General features: G+C 44.9%; 1 protein-coding gene across 4 annotated transcripts in view; it reads right to left on the bottom strand.

Annotated features, from left to right (window-relative positions):
- Positions 1-23,570, bottom strand: part of SH3GL2 (SH3 domain containing GRB2 like 2, endophilin A1) — a 185,869-nt gene that overhangs the window by 3,034 nt on the left and 159,265 nt on the right. For all 4 annotated transcript variants that reach the window (XM_081151649.1, XM_081151652.1, XM_081151650.1 and 1 more), the window contains 5 exons: positions 7,407-7,550; positions 6,470-6,603; positions 4,278-4,436; positions 2,648-2,751; positions 741-871 (listed from right to left, as the gene is read on the bottom strand). In XM_081151649.1, coding sequence (XP_081007775.1) covers positions 741-871; positions 2,648-2,751; positions 4,278-4,436; positions 6,470-6,603; positions 7,407-7,550 — 672 coding nt within the window. The remainder of the gene's footprint in view (positions 1-740; positions 872-2,647; positions 2,752-4,277; positions 4,437-6,469; positions 6,604-7,406; positions 7,551-23,570) is intronic.

Raw genomic sequence — 23,570 nt, 5'->3', positions numbered from 1 at the left:
ACTGTCATCACAGACCTCACTTTTCCTTCAGAGCCTCCTGAAAGCAGCTCACAAGAGGTGTCCTGCTGGAAAGCATCAAGCACTGGAAACGCAGGGGAAACGGGGAAGCTGCGTGTCTTTAAAATCCACACCCAGGATGAGATAGCTTCCACGTCTTCAGCCCAGCAAATGCTAAGGTTGGAGAACTCTCGCGCACTGTTCTCGCCTATTCGCTCCTGTGCCTCAAAATCCAACTCGCCGCGCCCCTGGAGCGGCCGCCCGAGGGCCGTGTGCGCGTGTGTGGGGCGCGCGCGGCCCACGGGCACTCACTCCCCTGCCTGCGGGAGCCACGGAAGGGGGAAAACGGAAAAAAAGACGCCACCCCGACACAAAACTCACGCGTTAAGATGATTTTACGACCACAAAGGAGGGACAAAATCAAGTGTGATAATTAGGGGGTGAAGAGCTGATGATGGAGAGTGAGAGAGAAAAACGATGCGTTTTATGGAGAGAAGAGGCAACGAGAGGAAACGACACGGCCAATGAGAGGAGAGGGGTCCTTTCCAAAGAGTTTCTGAAATCAATTAAGATATATTTTTTAAAAAACAACAACAAAAAAACCCCCAAACAAACAAAACCCAAAAGCGTTTCTCCCTGACACAGCCATCGCTTAGAAACGCATTGCTGGATATTTCTTACGCAGCCAGGTGAGAGTGCCCCCAGGGTTTCTGGGACAGCGTCGGCAGGGTGGCACCCCTTACCTGAAGGCTTGGGGGTGCCCGTGTGGGAGAGGCCCCCGTTGGGCTGAGTGCTGTCTCCGGCCGGGAACTCCAGGCTCATCCGCGGCTTGGGCTGATACTCCCTCCTCGGCTGAGACGAAGCTTGTCTTATTCTGCGTTGGAAAGAAGAGCAGGAGAGACAGTGTGCAGCCAATTAAGGAGCCAAATGGAAAGCAGTGAAACCCAGGGTCACCCGCAGTCTGCCACGTGCAGCAGCGGAAATGGAAAGGGCCTCCGTTGTCTCCTGTGCCTGTGTCTGCTTTGGGTGATGTCCCTCTACGGCCACGGCCTCCCTGCCTCCGTCCCCTCTCTCAGTCCCTCACTTCCAGCCTCACTTCCTGAGCTCACCCTGCACTGTGCGGTGCCAGGACCACAGAGATGAGTCAGACACAGTGTGTGCCCTCAGGACTTGCGGTCTGTGGGGGGACAGAACATAAACAACTGATCCCCATGAACAGCAGGAAGTGCTGCTCTAGAGATAGGTGCGAAATGCTGCAGGACCACGGGGTGGGGGGGAGTCTGCCTGTCCATGGGGAAGCTGGAGAAGGTTTAAGGAAGAAGGGGACGGATAAGTAGGAGTCATTTCCAGAGGAACAGTTTGCAGAGAGAGTCATTCCATGCAGAGCTTGAGAAGGCTGGAAGGGAGGAAAGGAGGAACCGTGTGCTCCGAGGGCAGCGAGCAACTTGCAATGCAGGAAGGAGAAAAAAATGAGGGAAAACAGGAGCGAGGGGCAAAGGGACTGCGACAGGTGCACTCTGCACCCCCTGAAGCGTTTCCGGTTTCAGTTACTCACTAAAGAAAGTGCAGGCAGATCTGCAAAGGTGGGGAGACTGAGGGAATGGTGACAGTGGAATGACAGGGACTTGGTACATATTTTAGAGGAAAGAAAGGAAAGAATATCAATCATGCTCGACACACGTCACAAAGACACATTTCTTCAGCGTGTTCGAGCGCGTGGTTGTAACCCTTTCTGGAGGCCTCCGAGTGTTCCACACATCTCCAGCAGGGTGCACTGAGGGAGGACCCGCAGTCAGAGCCCCCGTGGGGCGGGGGATGCTGAGCAGAGGAAGCCATGGGAGCAGGAGAGGAGGCTTCCACCGTGCAGCACAGTGACTGCTGGAGTCGTCGTGCATCTAGCCACCTCGTCAGCTGTGAGCGTCAAGGCTGCTGAGGTGACCCTTCGATGTACCTACATTTAGCAAAATCACCCTGCTTAATCTGGCTAAATAAAGCAACATGTATTATAGGGCAGGGCCACTGTATACAGCTGAGCAGGCTGCCCCCCCAACTCCAGGGAGCCCCATTCACAAAGAAAACAACCACAGCGCTGCTGTGGGCACCTCTGAGGAGGTGGGACAGGCACAGGAAAGCAGCCCTCTCTGACGGACTTGGTAGCCATTCAGACAAACACAAGGTGTGAAAGGTACAGCTCTCAAACAGGTTATGCTTGATCATGAACCACTGTGTGACCCAGAGCTACTTAGGCAGCTCCCTGAGCCTCAGTTTGCTCATCTGTTAGGAGAGGCTGACAATGCTTGGCCTTCAAGGCTGTTGTATAATTGATGATGATATGCCTTCAGTACCCACACAGAGCAGCGGATCAGTAAGTTGCATCCATTATCATCGGAGCATCCTGCTGTCCCATCTGTGGCAGCCAAAATATAATCCTAATACTGACTTCGCATACACATGAAATTAGATTCAGTGCAACAAAGTAAAACAAAACATCAGGAGAAATAAAAGCAAAACAAATGACCCACAGGGTGCCCATACAGGATCAGCAGGAATCCTGGCAGAGGTTTTTCTTCAACTGTATTTTCTCCATTATTTCCATGTCATTTTTATAACAAGAAAATGGGAATGTAAAATGCAGGGAACTGTCAAATACCTTTCTTCCAGTCTGACGGTGACTTGCTGCAGGATCTGGACTGCCTGCTTATGGTACTCCAGCTGGGCTTGGACGAGCGCAGAGAGCTGGCTCACCTGTTCGATCTGCAGACCGATGGGAGGAATTACACCTTAGTTACTAGGTTACTGTCCGTGAGCAGCTACTACTGTCCTGTGCATATGACAGGGCTGCCAGTGACACACAGCCCAGGGGTTGGTGACACCCTGACTGCGTGGTGAGCCCACTAAGACACAGAGCTTTACAGGTTCCAAATCAATGAAGGATAAGAAAGCATCCTTATGCTTGGGAATTCTAGTTCTACGAGGAGAAGCAACAGTATTCAGAATCCTCCTGACGATTACACAGCTCTCATCAAACAGTCTCATGCTTAGCTACACCCTTCTGGAGGGTTTGCCTTATTTTACTGATACCCTATAAGAAAAGACATGTATTGACCAAAGGATCCATTGCTCCCTATACTTTTCATGCTAAGTCAATACTAGTGCTGTTAATAAAAACGTGAATATTGATTCCTCACATGAGGCACCATGGGCAGCATGTGGTACCACGGAAAATCTTTTGTCCTCTGTGAGCCTCATCTGTAAGGTAAAGGGGTTGGGTCAAGTGACATTTGGTTTCATTCCAGCGCTAATATTCTAAGCATACTCGGTTACTCTTCACTTTGCATCTTGTGTTGTGATCTAGCTGAACAGTGGCCTCCAAATGAACAGAGGCGGTGCTGGCCCATAAGTTCTGGGGTGCGGTACAGCCCCGGGTGCAGGTCAGGAGCACTGTGACTCAGGTCACCCCTGGCCTCCCCCATGCCTACGGCACTCCTCTTAAGTAGGTAGGTGGACACATGTTGTTTTACATAAACACAAACCTACACTGCCTCTGGGTGATGGGAAAGTCTGGGCATGGTCAGCATGCCCCCTCTGACACCAGTCAGGGAAAAGCAGTTAATGGTAAGTGCACAAAGGCTCTGTAAACATCTTGGCGGAAGTCAGTCAGCAAGTAAATGGGCCAGAGGTGGGGTGAGCAAGGACAGGAAGGCTGGTAACAGGTTTCATACAGCAGCGGTTGGAATGTAACTTCTAAAGCTCTGAGTAATAAGTTAGTCCTCTGGAAATGTGACAGCAGCCTTTAAACCATCTCATCTATTCCCCAAATGGAGTATCTATGCTACAGTCATCAATCTCAATTGAAATTACCTTTGAAAGACTTTACTTTACTTCAAAATACAGAACATCTTAACCCATGTTTAACACTCTTCTGAATGCATTTTAGTTGATAGTCTTATACAATATGCAGTCAATCTGCCCTGCATTTCAACAGAGTATTTTTTTTTTTAGCTATTGGGCTGACACACGAGTCATCAGGAATATTCTTTATCTCCCCACTATTGGTGAGATCATTAGTAGACAAAAATATAGTTAAACTATAGAAATACAGGAAAAAAACTTACCATTTCTAATCTACTTTGTAATTCAAATTATTATTTTTTAAATCAACTGAAGTTCTCATCGCATAGTGTGATCAAATATTAACACTTTTAATGATGTAACCTTTTAGCACATTAACCTTGAGCCTCATGGAAGATTAAATGAAAAACCACAGGAGAGTCACTCACATCCATCTCCAACAGATTGAACATGCTTGACTCAGCTATTTCTTTAGACTCGTCGAACTTCTCCAGAGCTTGCCGGAGCTCTTCATCTGGAATCTTGCCTTGTCGTTTCTTCTTATAATCGAAGTCCAGGCGTCGACCCTCCAGCTTCTTTAGATGATGCTGAAAAAGTCGGGGGCAGGCTTACACTTTGAAAGGACTCGTGGAAATGGCCTATTTAGAGTTCACTTCTCCAACATGCCTGTTAGCTTCCAAAATGAAGCAGGCTACGTTCTAAAATATCATGTCACCAGACAAAAACCAAACAAACATGCATCAGTGGGGAAAATGCTTCCAACCGCTGTGGGGAACCTTTATTTATTTATTTTTTGCCCTCACTGAGACAAATCCAGGCTGGAATCTGCCTTCCCCTTCCAGATAGAAGCTGGGAATGTGTACACACGCTCTACACGCGGAAAGCACAGAGCCTGCAAATCCCCAGCTCCAGGGGAAATGATATCTTATGAGAAGGCAGAAAAAACCCCCACTTTCCTTGAAATGAAGAAAAAATGGAATTCTTGATTTCTTTTTTTTTTTTTTAATTTCTTTTTTTTTTCCTAATATGTGTTTATTGATTTCAGAGAGAGGGAAGGAGAGGGAGAGAGAGAGAGAGAAACATCAATGATGAGAGAGTCACTGATCGGCTGCCTCCTGCACACCCCTGACTGGGGATCAAGCCCCCAACCCGGGCATGTGCCCTGACCGGGAATCGAACCCCGATCACCTGGATCCTAGGTCTATGCTCAACCGCTGAGCCACGCCCGGCCAGGTGGAATTCTTGATTTCAAATCATAGAGCCTTAGCACTAGAAAGGACTTATCCCTGAGGTAATCCAATCTGTTAGAACTGCCTGATTCATTATTAATGGCTTATTTAAAATATGGATTCTTGATCACCTAAATTAGCATATCCAGGGCTGGCGCCTGGGAATCTACATCTTAGCACTTAGCCTCGTTGACTGAAGCAGCTTTTAGGGAACCACTGATTAGTTTAGGTCTCCCATTTGACACTCAGTCACAAAATCTGACTCAGAAGGAGCCTTAGAAGGGACCTAATGCCCACAGGGCACTTCAAGCCCTCCTTGCATCATCCCACCACATGCTGTCCAGTCTCTGCCCAACACCTTCAGTGACCAAGTGAAAAAGTGGTTTCTCAGAGCTACAAAGTATTTTCTTCCTAAGAGCCTCCATGTTCCATTACTAACAGGTAGGGGAATGGGCTGGAATTCCTTCGATCTTGGGTGTGTACAGAGCAAGAGGCAGATGAAAACAGAGTTGGGAATGGTGAAGAAATGAGAAGGAAAGAAATAAGAAAAACACCCCAGACCTTCCCTCCCACTGCACACCCTGCCTCCAACCCATGCTCTGACCCAAAGCTCGATGTTTGTTCCTTTGGAGGGAAACCCTTGCAAAAAGGCTGAACTTGCGTCAGCCATGGCACAGCGAACTGGAGTCAGAGTTCTGTTTTAGGTTGAGAGCGAGTCTGCCCCTTACTAACTGTGCAGCCACGAGCCAGTGCTGGGGCTGCAGGGGGCTGAAGCCAGAATAAGGGGATCTAGGAGACTTCAAGGTACAGCACCCATTTCTCAATAAAGGAAGCCACATTTCAGACACGGTCAACAAATAGTTGTGGGAGGAATGAGTGAGCAAACATTACACGCCTAGTCAGAGGCAAAGCCCGTTGAACTTTATTTGGAATAGCTCAGCTTTCCACATGTTTCAGGAAGAAAACAGCTGTGTGTCCTTTCTCAATCCTAACAACTGTTACGCAAATATAAAAACTACTGATTTAACTAACAACTAGTGCAGCTAGCATTTTAGAGAATGAAACCAGTCCAGACAACCAGAGAATAAATAATATAATTATGTATTATTAGGGAAAGAATATTATCCTTTTGGAGGAAAAAAAGCTTCAAAGATCTTGAAAACTGAATGTGGAGATCAAATGTAATGTCCGTGGGTGGCACAGTCCTAACAGTGGGGCAAAAAGTATTGCATTTCTGGTTTCTTATAATTTATTTTGCTGGACTGTTTTGCAATTCATGTGCCCAGTGCTGACAACGTGCAAATAAACTTAAAAAATGTTTTCTAAAGGAAAGGGCACCCGCACCTGCACAACCTAAACTGCCCACTTCCCAGAGGACTAGTGGCAGATACCTGAATTTCCCTCAGGTCTTTGTCATGAAGATTCTGAAGGGGGTCAATGAAGTTCTGCTTCACTTCCATGTCCAAAGAGTCTTTCACCTCCGAGAGCTCCCGCATGGCCTCCCCCACGTCACCGAGTGCTGGGCCTAGAAGGGGGAAATGAAGCTCCTGTATGTTAAAGAGCAGAGGGGAAATGCACTTGCATTGACAGGGCCCATCACAGAAGAAAACCCGCGGACGCCTGCCTGTCTCCCGAAGACAACCGAGATGAGAGACAGTATGCAGCTGTCAGTTCACACCAGCAACAGACGCAGTGCCCCCTGAGGAGGTGGTGTCTCTTATAAAATTTTGCTTTTCCTTTAAAAAGCAATTTGGGAAGCTCCCTGCCCTTCCTTATAATTACCAGCTTTCCTGCTTAAGGGCAATACATTTCTCAGGAGCAAATCATTTGCTAAGACCATCATTTGCTAAGACCTCACATCAGAAGGGAATGAAAACAAAAGCTGCTCAGTATGTAGCTGAGGGTCACAGGATATGTCTCATCTGAGGCACAAGAAGTTGGTACCACATACAAAAGAGCAGAGATCTAAGAGAAAGCCCATGGGGCATTGTGTTAAATCACACTCATTGTGACTATTGTTCTGCCTCAATATCCAGTCACTGCCAGATATACTCAATAGTAAGGGTCCAGGTATTTGGATATGTCAATCCCCTACTGTATAAATTGGGATCTCATCAGGGAACTAGAAAATAAACAAAATCCCTACAACAAACCACACTAAAAATGTTGAAACAATTCTGAAGACTAATTTTTGTCCCTTGTATACAGGGCCTAAAACTGAGAATCAAAATACGAAATAGTCTGAATAATTTCCTAAAGAGTTTCTTTCTGGCACTAAAATCCCAATGGTCAAACGGGAGAATTAAAATAGGAGAAAGCACTCATTACCGAAGTTGCAGTCGTCTCCAAGCTCTCTTCCGAACTTGAGCATGGCCTCTGCGAGCAGCGCTTCCGCCTGGGGATAGCCTGGCCCTTTCTCCTGGCCGCGGATTTTTGACATTGTGTTAATCATGCTGAGTTTAGCTCTGGAAGCTGAAGGCAAAGAGATAATAGGCTTTCAAAGTAGGCAATGTAATAAAGCAGAAAGAGGACTGGGTGACGACTCAGGCCTTAACCAGTCTATAAACCAGCTCAGCTACTGAAAACTGCACCCTCTCCTTCCTAGCTTCAGTGTCTTCATCTATAATATGTGGAGTTTGGTCCACAGGCAGACAGATATATAGATGATATAGATATAGGTATAGGTAGAGATAGACATACACATACACATAGGCATATATTTTTTAAATCACTAAACTCTCTCAAAATCTTAAGAGGAACTTAGAAAAGGTAAAGTCTTCATGTGCTCTTCCTGTGCCCTTTCCAGGCCTCTCTTCATTGTGGTGGTCTTGGCAGGGCCTCTGTGGAGCTGGGTGGCCCCATGGAAAGCATTTTGAAGACTATTGGATTATGTGATCTCTATCGCACAGGGAATCTAGTTTTAGAATTCTAGTCTTGTATTTCAAGTCTAGTAGTCCGTGGACTAAAGTAGAAAATTAACTCTTGCAGTGTGGGCCTTATGCCATGTTTCGATTACACCCTGTATAAAATGGAACTATTTTCAAAATCACTTCTCAGCTAAAATTCTGACAGCAAACAGACCCACGAAGAACAGAAATACTGCATTCATTAAACACACTTAATCACTTCTCTTAGCACATAATTGTATCGGAAAATTAGTTCTGTGCCACAAAGACAGCATTTCGATTTCTTTTTTTGCTTAAATTCTTATACAAGAAGATGCCTAGAAAGCAATTAGTGTTGTAGTAGAAGAAACTGTTTTACTAATACACTGCTAAAGTCCATAATTTACATGATGCTAGGATACAAGGCTTCCTCAGCTTCATTATTAGAGTTGAGACGGTACATTAACCTAGGACTGCCCAAGATCGCTCAGTACCAAAACCCAAGAGAAATCACAGCTACAGGCACTGCCAGCATCCAGTGGCTGACACTGAATCTTGAACATCTGTTTCAAATAGGCTTTCATTTCAACTTCGGGCCTCAAAGGTTGAGACTGGTGGTAAGAGAGTTACCATGAGAAGACCCCCTCCCAACCCTACACCAGGCATATTGCAATGAACAAGACAGCTATGGTCCCTGCCCTGACAAACCTAGAGGGAACTGAGGGTAGCATCTATTTTAAAAGCAATCTGAGTGAAATGTGTATACGAAGTGTCATCCAGGGGATGACAGTGAGCCACAGAAGTACAGCATCACCCTAGTTTATAGGGGTGCAAATTGCAAAGAAAAATTCCAGAGAGAAGTATCTGTAAGCTTAGAATTACATAGAGTAACAGTCAGGCTAAAAGCAATATGCAAAGTGTAGTGGGAACTGGAAAAAATATGATGCATGTTTTCTTTACTCTGCTTTTCATAGAAAAGTGCATCATACATGTCAAATTTCAAAAACTGAAAATGGCACATAGTCACACACATTTTTGAGGGGATGGTATCATTAGCTTCTATTTTCAAAGCCTTTTCTACAATTAGCCATATCAGATCCAGGGAAGACGCAGCCCCTGGCCTCAAGGTGCTCACAATATAGTAAGGCACCAGGTAAACAGGGGCAACAAACATAAACACAGTGCCGGCTGCCATGTGCAAGGTCCTGGGGGAACAGACAAGGAGTCACAACGGCACAAATGAAAGAGAAACAGCCCGGCCGGGCATGGCTCAGCAGTTGAGCATCAACCTAGGATCCAGGCGATCAGGGTTCAATTCCCGGTCAGGGCACATGCCCGGGTTGCGGGCTCGATCAATGACTCTCTCATCATTGATGTTTCTACCTCTCTCTCCCTCTCCTTTCCCCTCTCTGAAATCAATAAAGATATATTAAAAAAAAGAAATAAACAGCAGATAATAACAAGTACCAAAGGAACAGAAGGAAAGGAGACCAGTGAGATCAAGGACAGGGTACGGAAACCACACATGGTGTTATCCCTTCAAATCCTGTGCTGACCATTCTACAAGCTACAGGTTTATTCCTTCTATGAAAGCTGGCTGTTGATGTGCTTATATCTTGGTTCTGTTAAGAGTTGTCTTCTGGTAAGTAATTCCCAGAAGTAATTATAACCGTTTTAATATACTGTAGCTAATTTTCAAATTCATCATTTTGAATGTTGCTCAGTTATGGAGAGTCGTATTCTTCTAACTACTTAAGAACATCGTGAATATATTCTACAGTTTAATGAGAAGGGGGAAGAACACCATAGTCTATTAGTTTATTTCTGCAAATCATCTAAAATACCTAATAATCCACACATTTGAAAAACTGCTTTTAAATTCATTCACAAACCCATTAAATATTTATTAAGAATCCTGGATTAGTAAAATTTCTGTGTCCCTGAAAAAATATCACCAGACTTCAGAGTTAACCATTTTTAAGTGTTAATATAATCATTTAAAAATGATTTTTCAAAGTAGTATTTCAAAAAAGCAGAGAGTAAGCCTGAAAAATACTAATTCCACATACCGGAATTCCTGTAATATGGTCTCAGCCTGACCTGATTCACCAAGTTGGATGTGCCCCTAGGGACCCTCTTCTCTCCTAAAGGGACCTGACCTCTCTCCTTTACTGTTTTTATTTTCCTGCCGCAGCTTTACTGTTTCTTACAAATTGTCACAAGCTCTCTATGTCCCATCCTTACTCTCCCACCTTCACTAGCCCAGTTCCAGTGACCCCCACTGGGATAACTGCAGAAACAGCTTCCAGGCGGCACCCTCTCCCCTGGTCCATGAGAGCAGGATCCTGGTACGTTGCCCCATGTATCTCCCAGAGAGGGTGAGCATAAAGCCGTGCACCCAGATGTTTAACACACGTCGGCTGAAGAAAATGCTAAATGAATGAATGGCTCTCCGGGAAACTAGTACACGATCAGGGCAGTGGTTCATATAAGAGACTGTTCACATCCTTTGTCTCATGTCCTAGAAAATTGGTTTCTTTGGTTGTATAAAAGGTGTCCCAATCAAATAGAATATTTTAATTGAGAAAAGGAAGAGACCTGACCCTGCTGGTGGTGAAATTCCCTACTGAAAACAGGGCATTAGTGCCAATCTACACAGTGAACTGTGGGACATGTCAGCCTACGTCCTCCACGTATCCCCCGAGAACTGGCAGCGAGGTATATATCCTCTGGGCAGCGGACTAGAAGGTTCTTTTTTGGGAAATACAACCAACCCAAGAGAAGAAACCTACACACACAGCTGGAAGTACCAATGCAACAATCCCAGAACGATCACCCTAGAATGAAGCCATTATAGTTAATAAGCACCATGACCCGCCCTCCACCCTACACACACACAGCTTTGCTGTCCTACACCTAAGCAGAAATGACAGCGGCTGTCACCAGATTTTGAAGAAAGCTTCTAACATTAGTCAAAACAAACATAGAAATTATAGGAAACAAACCATCGAGGGAGGGAAAAATACCTATCATTAATATTCTCAGGTGTCTAATATGCTTTTATCCATAAAATAAAAGAGATCGTGAAGAACACTCAGAAATTAAAACATAATTAAAGTTTAAATATGCATTTAAATAAAACATAAAATTTAGCTATCAATGGAAACGTAGATGACGGTTGAAGCAAATCTCCCTGAAGTAGAATAAAAAGAAAAGAGATAAAAATACCAGGAAGCATAAAACCAGCATCAGTTCAGGTCTAGAGGCTGAATAATGAAAGTTCTAAAAAGGAAGAACACAGAAATAAAAGGGAAGTTCTTTTTAAAAGTCCAAGAAAATTTCCCAGAACTAGCGAACATGTGTTTCCAAACTGAAAGGATCTACTGAACGTTCAGCACTGTGGATAAAAGGGTCCATACTAAGAACCATTCATATGAAATTTCATAAAGCTGGGGACAAAGAGAAGTTCCTGGAAACTTTCAGAGAGAAAAAAAAAAAATAGGTTGCGTATAAAATATCAAGAATTAGAAGGAACATAAGAAAACCATGAACATGAGAAATTTCCTCAGAAAACAATAGAGCACCGTCTCTTAGAGAAAATCATCTACAATTCCATGTTCAAATTATCAATGATGTATAAGGGTAGAATAGTGGTATTTTCAAATGCACGAAAGGGACCCAAGGTAAGGAGAGTGGTGAAAATGATGACACAGGGAGATCTCAAGATTGTCACAGTGCCAACTGCAGCTGACAGGACACATAACCAGGTATGTGCAGCTCAGTGGGCCAGGAGCTTCAGGGGAGCGACACACTCCCCTGTCCCCCCGTGGGATCAAGTTACAGCTGTCCACCACTGTACCTTGCTTTCTAATGTCTCGTTTATTGCCTCTTCTCCTTCCCGACTTCCCCGAAAGGGTTTCCTGGAATCACCTCCCAAATCAACCACTTGTGCTCGAATCCTTGCTACATGGATTTGATTCTGGGGGAACCCAAACTAAGACAGCGACCGATCCAGAATGCAGCACTGGGAATCTCAAAGGTGACCAACGCCTGACAATGTCCAGTGCATGGAGAGGACGTTCATGAGTGGCAGAGGGTTTGGGAAGAATTAGTGAAATGTAAGCAAGACGTTAAAAAGATAAAAAATAAAATAATTATTATTTTTAAAAGCTTTGTAAAACTATTATTTTTTTATTATTACTTTTAAAATATATCTTTATTGATTTCAGAGAGAGGAAAGGAGAGGGGGAGAGTGACATGAAAACATCGATGATGAGACAGTCATTGATCGGCTGCCTCCTGCACGCCCCTGACTGGGGATGGAGCCCACAACCCGGGCATGTGCCCTGACCAGGAATCGAACCCCGATCGCCTGGATCCTAGGTCGACGCTCAACCGCTGAGCCACACCCGGCCGGGCAAAACTATTAATTTTTAAAAATAATATGTACATGTATTACTTCTATTTTACAAAACTGAATTTAAAATATTTCCCACTTTCTTTCCCCTCAGTATACCTAACTTAGTGGCTGAAGTGAATAAACACCACGCACAGTGACAATCTGGGCACTGCTCTAACCTCAGGGTCTTTCAACCCAAAAGCTCTACCGAAAACACGTTCACTGGTAGAAAGAGAATGGGCTGGGAAGAGAGACATTAACAAGGATTAACAAGTGAAATGCCATCAGAAAACGAATCAGAGGAAAGGGCTTGATGGGTCCACATCTAGTTGGTTTCTTGAAGAAAACGTACCAGGAAATTTAAACAGCAGAAAGTAAAATCAGAACGACCATAAAATCAGTATTTCACAAAAGGGTTCAGTCCTCTGCTAAAAGAGATGTGTTTTTTTGGCCCCCAAATCTGTGCTATCTTTTAAGGGAGACAAACAGGGGCAGCCACGGCTCAATCTGAAATCCACTCCCAGCCGTCAAATGTAGCCCCTGACGCGCTTCTAATTCTGGGCGCAGCCGACGGGCAGGCCAGGCTCTGCTGGGAGCAACAGCAGCTCCTTCACTCCGGCCTAAAAGTGGCGTCTGCGTGAGTGAGTCACCGCTCGTGTCTCCTGAGGCTGCTTATCTACTGTGGTAACCAGCTGGGAATGTTGAAAACCCAGCACTTCTGCTAAATCTTAGCTTTAAACATTTTTATTTCTGAATCCAAATGACGAACAGGAAAACAGGCCTTGTCTGTCACGGGAAGCAGCAGCGTGTGTTAAGATGAACACTAGCTTTCGGCTTATACAGACACAGGTAAAGCCCCAGGCTCTAAATCTTGTTAGCTGTGTACCCCTAAGAAAGCATCTCATTCATGAGTTTGTTATCGGAATTCGATGGTAAAGAGCTAAAAGAGTAACGAGCCCGTGCCCACGCAGTAGGCGGTGGAGAGGGAGAGCACTCCTTTCTTTCCCTTCCGTGTCCTGTGTCTCCCGGTGCCCGAGCCCTCTGCTGTCACTTGGCTGTACGGGGACCTTCATTTCCCAGAATCCCTTCCCCACGTTTCTTAGCTGGAATTGGTGCAAAGCGAGGGCGTGCAGGACTTGGGAGGTAAAGGCGAAGCAGCGGCCTTCGCGCTCCGACAGCTGTCAGTGGCAGGCAGAGGCGAGGGGCACATGCGGAGGTGCAGGGGGTTCCACCGTCCTCGCTCCTCCCTACGCGGTGGCCAGCTCTTCTCGCGTGCCGATTCTGCTGCCAACAGGGACCCCAGACCCCCCACACACCTTCGGCTGCAAACGTTCAGAGGCGGTTACCTTGACGGGCCAACAACCTTCCATACCTTCCACATCGGCCCTTCGCAGCCCTATTCCAGCAGCGGGACCTGCCTGCCTTCCAGATGCCTCAGTTCATTCACCTGGGTCAGGGCCGGTCGGCAACCTTTCTCTGATTTTTCAACTCTACTTTTTTTGGGGGGGGCTTTATTTACCCAGATCTTCCTATAACTGTGCAAGCTCTAATTCCTATCGTAAATCTCATTTATCCACAATGGCTTTGCTGCTCTGATTAAACCCTGACTGATACAGTGTTTGATGGTCTAATACCTCAACTGACAAAAAATTACGATCTGTCCTTGATAGAGCCTTGACAGGGAGTCTATAAAGCTGTAACTATGTCAATTCTGCAAATCTGTGCTTTCAGAATAAACACAAAAGAGAATAACTGCAGGTAGGGGAAAGTTGCTCACTGTGGAAAGAATTCCAGAAAGGAGAACCAGTTTCACAAAGTGGGATTAAGACACAGACCCTGGAGTCAGACTGTCTGGGTCCAAATCCTGGTTTGACTCCTTGCTGGGTGATTCTGGAGCTCAGTTATCTCACCTGTAAGTGGTACCTCCCCCTCACTGGGTCAGGCTGATGTAAGGATTAAATGATATAATGTATGCCACAACACCGGCACATGATAGAAATTCGATCAATCAAGGTTAGTTATCTCTACGAGTTCCAGACATGCCAGCGTGTTTGCTGCGTGATTTTCTGTGAGTTAAATAGTTCCTGAGTCTCAGGTTCTTCATTCATACAAAGCTGAGAAAAAAGAGACAGATGGATAATTCTTAAAACTCTCCAATTCCCTTGCTTCAGGTGATTCTTCTTAGATACAAGACTTCTCAAAGAAAGCATGCCCTAGCTTTCAGACACGGGAAACTTCTGGCAGTTTCCTGAAGCTGCTGGAACTGTTCGTCTTCTTGGAAAGGCCTCCTCGGTCTGCCTGCCACCACACCAGGCAGGCCTCCAGCACTTTCCCAATCGCCCTTTACCTCAACTGTCTTCAAGGATGAGTGACCCCTTCCCTCCTTTTATGTCTCCACTGTGTCCTGCACATATATTGACCATCTCTCACACATGATATTTTACTTCTCTCCTTTCTGCATGTCTGTTTCCTGCTGCAAGCTGAAAAACTGCATCCTACAGAGTTCTAGCACAGGGCTGAGCAGATAGCAGTTACTTACTTATTAATTGTAAGTAATTTCATTTAAGAGTTTAAATTTTTTATAAAATACTTCCACATACATCATTTTTTCAAATCCTTGGGAAAAGCCTTCCCCTTGTAAAACCACAATGACCTACTGTGCTCTGAAATGGAGCTAGAGACTGCTGATAGGATCTAATTACACACTGACTCTGTGATCTGACAGGGAGATTCAGGACAACAGGCCATGCTGATGGCAATCTGGCCTGCTGTGGCCCTCACCCAGACTTGATTTTAAGAGTTCTAAGGCTGCTGGGCTTTTTCACTTCTCCCGAATCCATTTCTTAAAGTGCAGCAGGGTGGAATCCCACTTCCCATTCACTCTTATTAACACTGACTTTTTTTTTTTTTTTAATATATCTTTATTGATTTCAGAGAGAGGAAAGGAGAGGGAGAGAGAGATGGAAACATTAATGATGAGAGAGTCATTGATCGGCTGCCTCCTGCACGCCCCTGACTGGGGATCAAGCCAGCAACCTGGGCATGTGCCCTGACCGGGAATCGAACCCCGATCCCCTGGATCCTAGGTTGATGCTCAACTGCTGAGCCATGCCCGGCCAGGCAACATGAACTCTTTAGAAGCAATTCATTGCTGCCATGAAAAACTGCTTTATATGAAAACGGTAAGAAACTGATGAGACAATCTCCCACAATATGGAAAGAGGCTCTCATTTCCCCCCAACAAAAGAGGGTCCTTAAGCTAAGTTATGAGCCCCAGATAAAGGGATAAAAAAAGAGAAAATTAGTAAGAATCAATAAATAAGTTACAATGGAAACAATTAGGTATCCTCCCCCTCCCGAAAACTTCTGAATTTGCACTGCCTGATTGAATTTGTATTTACCAAAAGTCTGCTCTTAAAAGTATTTTTCCTGTGATAAAATAGGCAAAACAAGTATTTATTAAGCACCTACCATGTGTAAGGGACTATGCTAGGGAGCTCCTGAGAGAAGCGAGGGCTTGCCTCTGTTCTCAATGAGCTTATTGTCTGTCTAGCTGAAGAGTCAGCACTCCCCTCACTGTGATGGGAGGCACACAGGGCCATACCCATGGACAAGGTTATAATGTATCCACATCACAGAAAAGAGCAACAACACACATAAAGTTGAGCAAAAGAACCAGATCAAAGGAGAACGTGCTCTATGATTCTATTTCAGTGAAGTTCTGAGACAGGGTTTCTGGGATGCTGGCAACACTCAGTTCCTTGAAGTAGGCACTTTTATACAGGGCTACCAGTTTGTAATCACTCACTGAGATACACACCTAAGATCTGAACACTGCAATTTTTTTGGTAAGTTACAAATCAGTCAAGAGGTCAGGAGAGAACAGTAACACTGATTCCTGTGTCCCACTCCCAGATTCCTGATGTAATTGGCTTGGCATGTGGCCTGGCCATCGAAGTTTTGAAGTTCCCTAGGTGACTGAACTACTGCATTCGAGTCACTACACTGAATACCTGGGCAGGTGACGATGCCAATCTGAGATGAAGAACACAGGAGCCAGGAGCAAGAGAAGACTTTGAAGAGGAAGTGTCAAAGTGTCCCAACTGCAGCAAATACCAAGTCTAACAGAATATCCATCAGGTTGCACTATGCAGATAACAGATGAGTCTTGAGCCGAAAAGGAGATGTAAAGGCAGGCAGCTTATCTGATAACACCTGGTATTTTTTTATTCAGTTTTATTGAGACATAATTGACATGTAACACTGTTTAAGTCCAAGGTGCACAACAAAATGATCTGACATGTGTATACCTTGCAAAATGATTACCAACAGTATGTTTAGTTAATATCTATCACCTTGCACAGTTACATTGTTTTCTTATGATGAAAACTTTAAAGGTTGATTCCCTTAGCAACTTTTAAGTACAATATGATACAGTATTGTCGACTACAGTCACCATGTCACGCATTACACTCCCAGGACTTATTTTACACCTGAATTTAATCACCTTCACCCGTTTCACCCACCCGTAACCACAGCCTCTCGCATCCACCAATGTGATCTCTGTTTCTATGAGTTTGGTTTTGTTAGATTCTACATTTAGGTGAGCTCAAAGATTATTTATCTTTCTCTACCCAACGTATTTCACTGAGCACAATATCCTCGAGGTCCATCCATGTTATCACAAATGTAGTGTGTGTATATATGGTAGGATGTTATTCAGACATAACAAAGAAGGAAACTTCTGGAATTGTGGCTAGGCCATTAGATAACAGGAAGGGGAAGAATAAACCACCTCCTCCCAAATCAAGGTGAGACAAAATTCTACAGAAGTTTTCTTTTTCTTCTGGTGGTTTTATTTTGGTGGTTGGGAATTAGCCTTTGATTATTGTTAACCATAAGCCAGGAGCTTTATATAATGATTTAAACTTAATCTCCACAACCACCACCACCCTGTGGCCTGGTTGTCTCATTCCCATTTGCGGAGAGGGACGGAGGGACGGAGGGACGGAGGGATGGAGGGACGGCCGGCATCCATACATGGGGGATGCGGAGGTTCAGGAGGCTGGAAAATCCGTCCAAGTTCTTATAAGTTAAGGACCCTGTCACCATCCTGAAGGCTTTGGGTCCTATTTTTAATGGCATGGGACACATTAAAGGGTTTTGAGGAGCAGAGTGGCATGATCTGACTTATACTGAAAAGGGCTGACATACAGAATAGATTACAGAGGGTAAGAATGGAGTCAGGGGGGCCAATAAGAGTCTCCTTTAACAATCCAGGCTAGAAGGGGGAACATCTATAACACTCTCAATAATAAAGATTACAAAAAATAAAAATAATCCAGTCTAGAGATGATGGTGGCTCAGAACAGAGTGGTCTGATTTGGGATATGTTTTGAATGCAGAACTGACAGAATTTACTGACAGATTGGATGCGGGGTATGGGACAACGTAAGGCATCAAAGGTGACTATACTACGGTTTCGGGCCTGAGAAAGTAGAAGGAATGGAGTTGCATTCACTAAAATGGGGAGTACTGTAGGAAGAGCAGTAATGAGATGGTGGTGAAAATGCAGAGTTTAGCTTGAACATGTTAAGTTTTAGGCGCCTAAGCAACCTAGTGGAGTCAGGTAGGGACTGGAACACATGAGTCTGTAGCACAATGGAAAGGTCTGGGCAGAGACAGAAATCTGAGAACCATTAAAATGACTTACTCAAGTAGATTAAGTGGTTGTTCAGAACCAATAAAAGGTGGGACTTCAATACCCACACTTGCTTATTCACGCCTCCAGAGTACCCTCGGAGACATGTTCTGTCGTCTAACTCCATAAGTATCCTAAATCAGCAAGAGGGAGGTGGGGGCCTCAAACCTCTGTTTAAAAAAGTTTCCTGAGGAATTCTGATAGACAGCAGGTTGACAGCCACTGGTGCAGGCCTTTAGACAACGATTTAAAATTTTTCTTTGGGCCTTGTGGAGATTTGTGGGTTTCCACCTGCAACTTTTCCTCTCACAGGATTTGAAAGATTGGGAAAGGGAACAGGCTTGGACCTGGGTCTGAATCCTGTCTTTGCCTGAATTTGTAAGAACTTGGACAGATTTTCCAGTCTCCCTGAGCCTCCACGCCCTCTCCCCTCCAGACAGTTGTTAAACCTGGAGCAGCACACCACGGGTTAACCCCCAGCCGTGGGGCACTTTACTGCACTCTAGTTCTCAGCTGCGATGGCTAAGGGATACTATATTTCTTCAATTAAAAAAAGAAAATATTTCAAATATAGGAAGAAGGATAGCAGATAACAGAGCGCGTTCCTATATACAGCACTCAGACACAGCATTGCTAAGTATGATGACCGGCCACTGGTTCCCGTGAGTCTCTGAACAGGCACTTGTGAACCAGCACTTCCATTCATCACATCTTGAGACATCAGAAGAAATATACACTTGGTCTCTGCGCCTCCCCTCCTTTCCCGGCAGAGAGCTCCTAAAACCTTCCCAGCCTCCTAAGTGATAAGTGGAATGAAGAGGCACAGCACAAAATCCAAGCCCAGAGTGGGGGGTGGAGGGGTACAGAGGGGGCGAAATGGTGTTCACTGCTGGAGGGGGGCAGGGGTGAGCAGCCTTCCCTTCTGCACTTCACCCTATACCCCCCCCCCAAATGGTCATGACAGGAGTGTTTGGGGAGAGACCTTCTGTAAATAAACAAAAATTACAACCTGCTTTAAACTGCTGCATTATGCTCTTAAGAGTGCCTTCCTTCCCTCTTCCACTGTGAAATTTCAAATGAAAAACATATTGACAGGACACTGTCACAACAGGGAAGAAGAAATGCCAACCCCTGCCCTTGGCTTGTGTTTATGAATGTAGTTGACGCAATCAGGCAGAAGAGGTGACCAGAGCGTTCCAAGTCACATCTTCATGTTCTGACTGTCAGGAGAAACCTAATAGACTGAGCATCCATCAGGGAAGACCGAAGACACAGAAGTAATTTTCTGGAAACGTTTCACTGCTTTTAGAAACTTAATTCTTTTGACGTCTCTACTTACCTCACAGAAACCAAACCTCAGTTGCACAGAAGAACAGAAACCTTTAGCAGACACATGTTTAATGATTTGTACTAGTTTCCATAAATGCTACCATTCAGTCTGAAAACTTAGAAAGAACCCTGAAATATCTTTGAGAAACTGAAGATCAGGACCCTGACCTACCCCATGGCTATCATTTCATGAGCATCTACCATGTGTAATTCACATATATCATCCCTTTAAACCTACCAATGACACAAGAGACAGGGCTGGCTTCTCCATTTGACAGACAAGGAAAATGAAACACAGAGAAATGATGTAACTTGTCCGAGGATACGTAAAAAACAAAAAACTGAGCAGAATTCAAATCCTAGCTGTGTCTCAAAAGCCTGTTCTTGTCTCAGAAAGACACTCCAGCGCTCACTGCTTCACTACCTCTTTATTAAAATAGGTCAAATTGGGATTGTCAGCAACTAAGTGTAGAGCTTCAGCTATATTTACACTCGCTGGCTGTTCGAAGATGCAGAGGTGAAGAAGTGTGACAGATGCTGCGACCGGGGAAGCAGACAAGCAAGGATACTGGAGGTCATCCCACTGGGTGACCTTGGGGAGCTGCCTAACTTCTCGCACAGAGAGGACCTTTCAAATCTACACATCTCTCACACATGCGTTAGATTCCAGTAGGGTAAGTGGGCTGGGTCGTTTGCCAGTGAGTACATGGCCTCTATCCCAGCGTACAAAGGACCTGAATGTACATTTTCAAAACCAATGAAGCCCATTCTTCCCAAAACCACTGCTGAGATCAAAACCAGTCACCTTACTTGAAAGATTTTAACTTTATTCCTTTTTTAAACCCTCCCTTTTTTTTCTTTCGTTTTATTCCTATAAATAAAATGAATCCTACAGCCAGACTATGTCCTAATGATCTGGTTTCTGTTGATGAGTCTATACAAAAAGAAGAGTTTTTTAAAAAGACCCAATAGATATTTCGAGGAAAATAAAAGGCAGTTCATTCTCCCTTCTTGTGGAAAAGTATCGAATTTCATGAGGGCGAAGTAATTACTAAATACAGCCAACACGGTAAACAAGCACGGTCAAAATACAGGAGACCAAAGTTGCATTTAAATGTGAAAATGCAGCCTCTTTTTGAAAATAAAAAAAATGAGAACTGTATTCTCCTGTGACAAACTCTATTATCATTTCCTACTAATTAACAAAAGGGCACCTGCTAACAAAGGACCAGCAGGACAGGATTCCAATTCCTGCTCTGCAGGAAAGAAAAGGCGATTGCCCCTCTCAGCCTCAGTGTGCCTGGTTAAGAGTTAGCGGTAATAGTACTTATTGATAAAAAAATAACTAAATAATAAAAATTAAAAAAGAATACTTACTGATAGAACTGCTGTGATGGTGAAATGAGATGATGAATGTAATCAAAGCAGGCACTCAACACATATCCTTTCTTTCTCCTCTTGCCCCCTTCTGGCAGGAGAGAAATGTTACTGATAGCCATTTCACTGAAATGGCCACCAACAGCTAAAATTCTACTTACTTCTTTATTACCTATCAAAAGTTCAGTGATGTCTTTTGTTAGATTAAAAATATTAATTCTCAATTATTTAAACTAAATCTGCAAAGTTTAGTACAGAGATTAGAACTGGAATGTTAGTATAAATCACACTAAATTACATTTGGGGCTTAACATTTGCAACAAAATGCATGCAATAAATAACATTTCAGTATATATTTCACACTGGCAACCTGTGGTGACTGTGTAAAACGGCCTGATTTTTCCAGGAGAAATCTCAGAATATCTACAAGTCTAACATGAACCCTCTGCTCTTCCCTGCGCTCTGAGCAACATTTCACTGGCCTTGCACACTAACCATTATTAAAGGACTCAAGACTTACGCGATAATGAGGACCTAGGTACATCTCCTCAAACCTCTGCAGTTTCTTTTGAAAAATATTAGAAGGAAAGGGAAGAGAAAGATTTGCCCACTGCCATATAAATATGTAACTTTAGCACTGAGTCATGGTACCCTCAACACAAATAATGGTACATATTTATATAACACCTCCCGCCAAGGCGATAGAGCTCTCTTGTGCTCCTGCTGGCTAGGAAGCACGGGGGGAGTTCTAAGGCACCGAGAGAAAATACGCAGGCAGCTGCCCTGAGAGGCCGCGAGCTGGACAGGGAACATCTCCCACCTCCACAGGGGGCGCTGCAAGGCGCCAGTGCAGGCCTCAGTCACTCTGGGGAAGCAGGCAATTACCCACAGGAGCATTAAATGGTTCCTACAATTTGAAAACATAAGGAGCCTTTGCCTCTTCAGGTTTTCAGAGCAGATAGAGGGTGGGTGCTTGGCACAATGATACTGTTTTGGGGAGGGTCCTGCAGTGATTTTCCCTGGAGACCTTACCTGTGGAGGAACTGCTGGGTAAGCAGCTGAGATGCCCTCAGGGAGGGCTGTAAGCCACGGGGAAGAGAAGCCGAGTGACATTTCTTGAGCCCCTACGGAGTGTCAGGCACTGTGCCAAGTACCTTTCTCTGTTTTATGTTTCAAACATATCTTCAGTGTTAGCACAGAGTGGACCTGTCCAACCACCCCGAGGGGGTTCAGAAGGCTTCATTCTAAGCTGAAATGATGTGACAGGCTTTCCCAACTTACCTCCTGCTTTAATGTAAGGTATCCAGGGACCAAAAGTGATCAGGGCAAATGGCCTGATGGCCCAGCAGTGATCTGCTTGGCACAAGAGCTCTGGATGAGAAACATACAGCCACAGTGTATCAGTGTCCTGTGCTGCATCACAGAGTCCCACAGACGTAGTGGCTCAAACAACACATAAGCATCTCATAGTTTCTTTAGAAGTCCAGGCGTGACCAGCATCCTCTATTCTGGGTCTCTCAAGGCCACAATCCAGGGGTCGCCCAGGCTGCCTGTTATCAGGAAGCCTGAGTAAAGAAGGTTCTGCGTCTAAGCTTACTCCCGTTTTTGACAAAATTTCACTTGCTTATGGTGGTAGGACTGAGGGCCCTGGTTCCTTACTAGCTTAGGACCTAGTGCCACTCTTAGGTCCTAGGGGCCACATCCAGTGCCCTGACACTTGGCCCTCTCCTCAGGCCAGCAGGAGAGTCTCTCTTGCTCCAGTCTACTAAGGCAGTTTTATATAATGTAATATGATCATGCGAGTGACATCCCACCAGCTTTGCCATATAAGATAACCTTATGAAGAGCTGAAGAGTGCAGTGAGTGTTCAATCCCAGCACCTTTGCCAATTCTACTAGTTAGAAGCAAGTCACAAATCCCACCTATAGCCAAAGGGAAGGGATTACACAAGGGTGTGAATGATAGAGGTCTATGTAATAAGCAGAGCAGTGGCTGCTATGTGGAGAATGTAAAATGGGAGCTAGAATGAGGGAAGTATACGGAACAAATAAAAATGACATGAAAGTAAATATTGTGATAAGTACAAAAAAAGGTAAGAACAGGGCTCTCTGACTGTAGGTGTGCAAACAACAGTCCCACTTGCTTTGTGGTGGCAAAGACAAGCCACACCTTAAAAAGCAAAATATAATAAAATTTTAAGAGTGGGAAGTGCCATGAAGGAAAATAAAATGGGGAAAGGGCTCAGAGAGTGGTGACAGGTGATGTTTTAAATAAGATGGTCAGGAAAGCTGCATAAATACAATGACATCTGAGCAGAGGCCTGAGGGAAGACTGTGAGAAGGCCTGGAGACGAAATGATTCAGGCAGAAGGACCCGGGTGGTCAGATGAGTGAGGGGGCTTGTGTGTACCAGGAACAGTGGGAAGGTCAGTGATGGTGCAGAGGGAGCGAGATGGAGACCGATCGGTAGCAATGTAGGAAATGATGTGGGATCATTGCCCTCGTACCTGATGATGCGAACTTTCAATTGTGTCATAAATGGGGCGCAACTGGAGAGACCTGTGCAAGAGAATGCAACCCCGGAGTGGACCTGTTTAGACAGGTCATGGAATGCCTCTCAGAGGGGGTGATGTTTAAGCTGAGACGGAGAATGATGCGGGCAGGTGGGCACTCCAGGAACAGTGCTCAGCCAGTGCCTAGTCCTGATGCAAGAGCTGGAAGCCCTGGGGAAACTGAAAGGCAGGCGAGGCTGCCGCAGGGGGAAGAGCGACCTGGACAGAGCGCAGGGACCACCATGTGCAC

The sequence above is a fragment of the Miniopterus schreibersii genome (genome assembly GCF_964146895.1).
Source record: "Miniopterus schreibersii genome assembly, chromosome: 11".
Lineage (NCBI taxonomy): Eukaryota > Metazoa > Chordata > Mammalia > Chiroptera > Miniopteridae > Miniopterus > Miniopterus schreibersii.
Note: the sequence above shows the minus strand (reverse complement) of the source record. Positions and strands in the feature narration are given on the sequence as shown.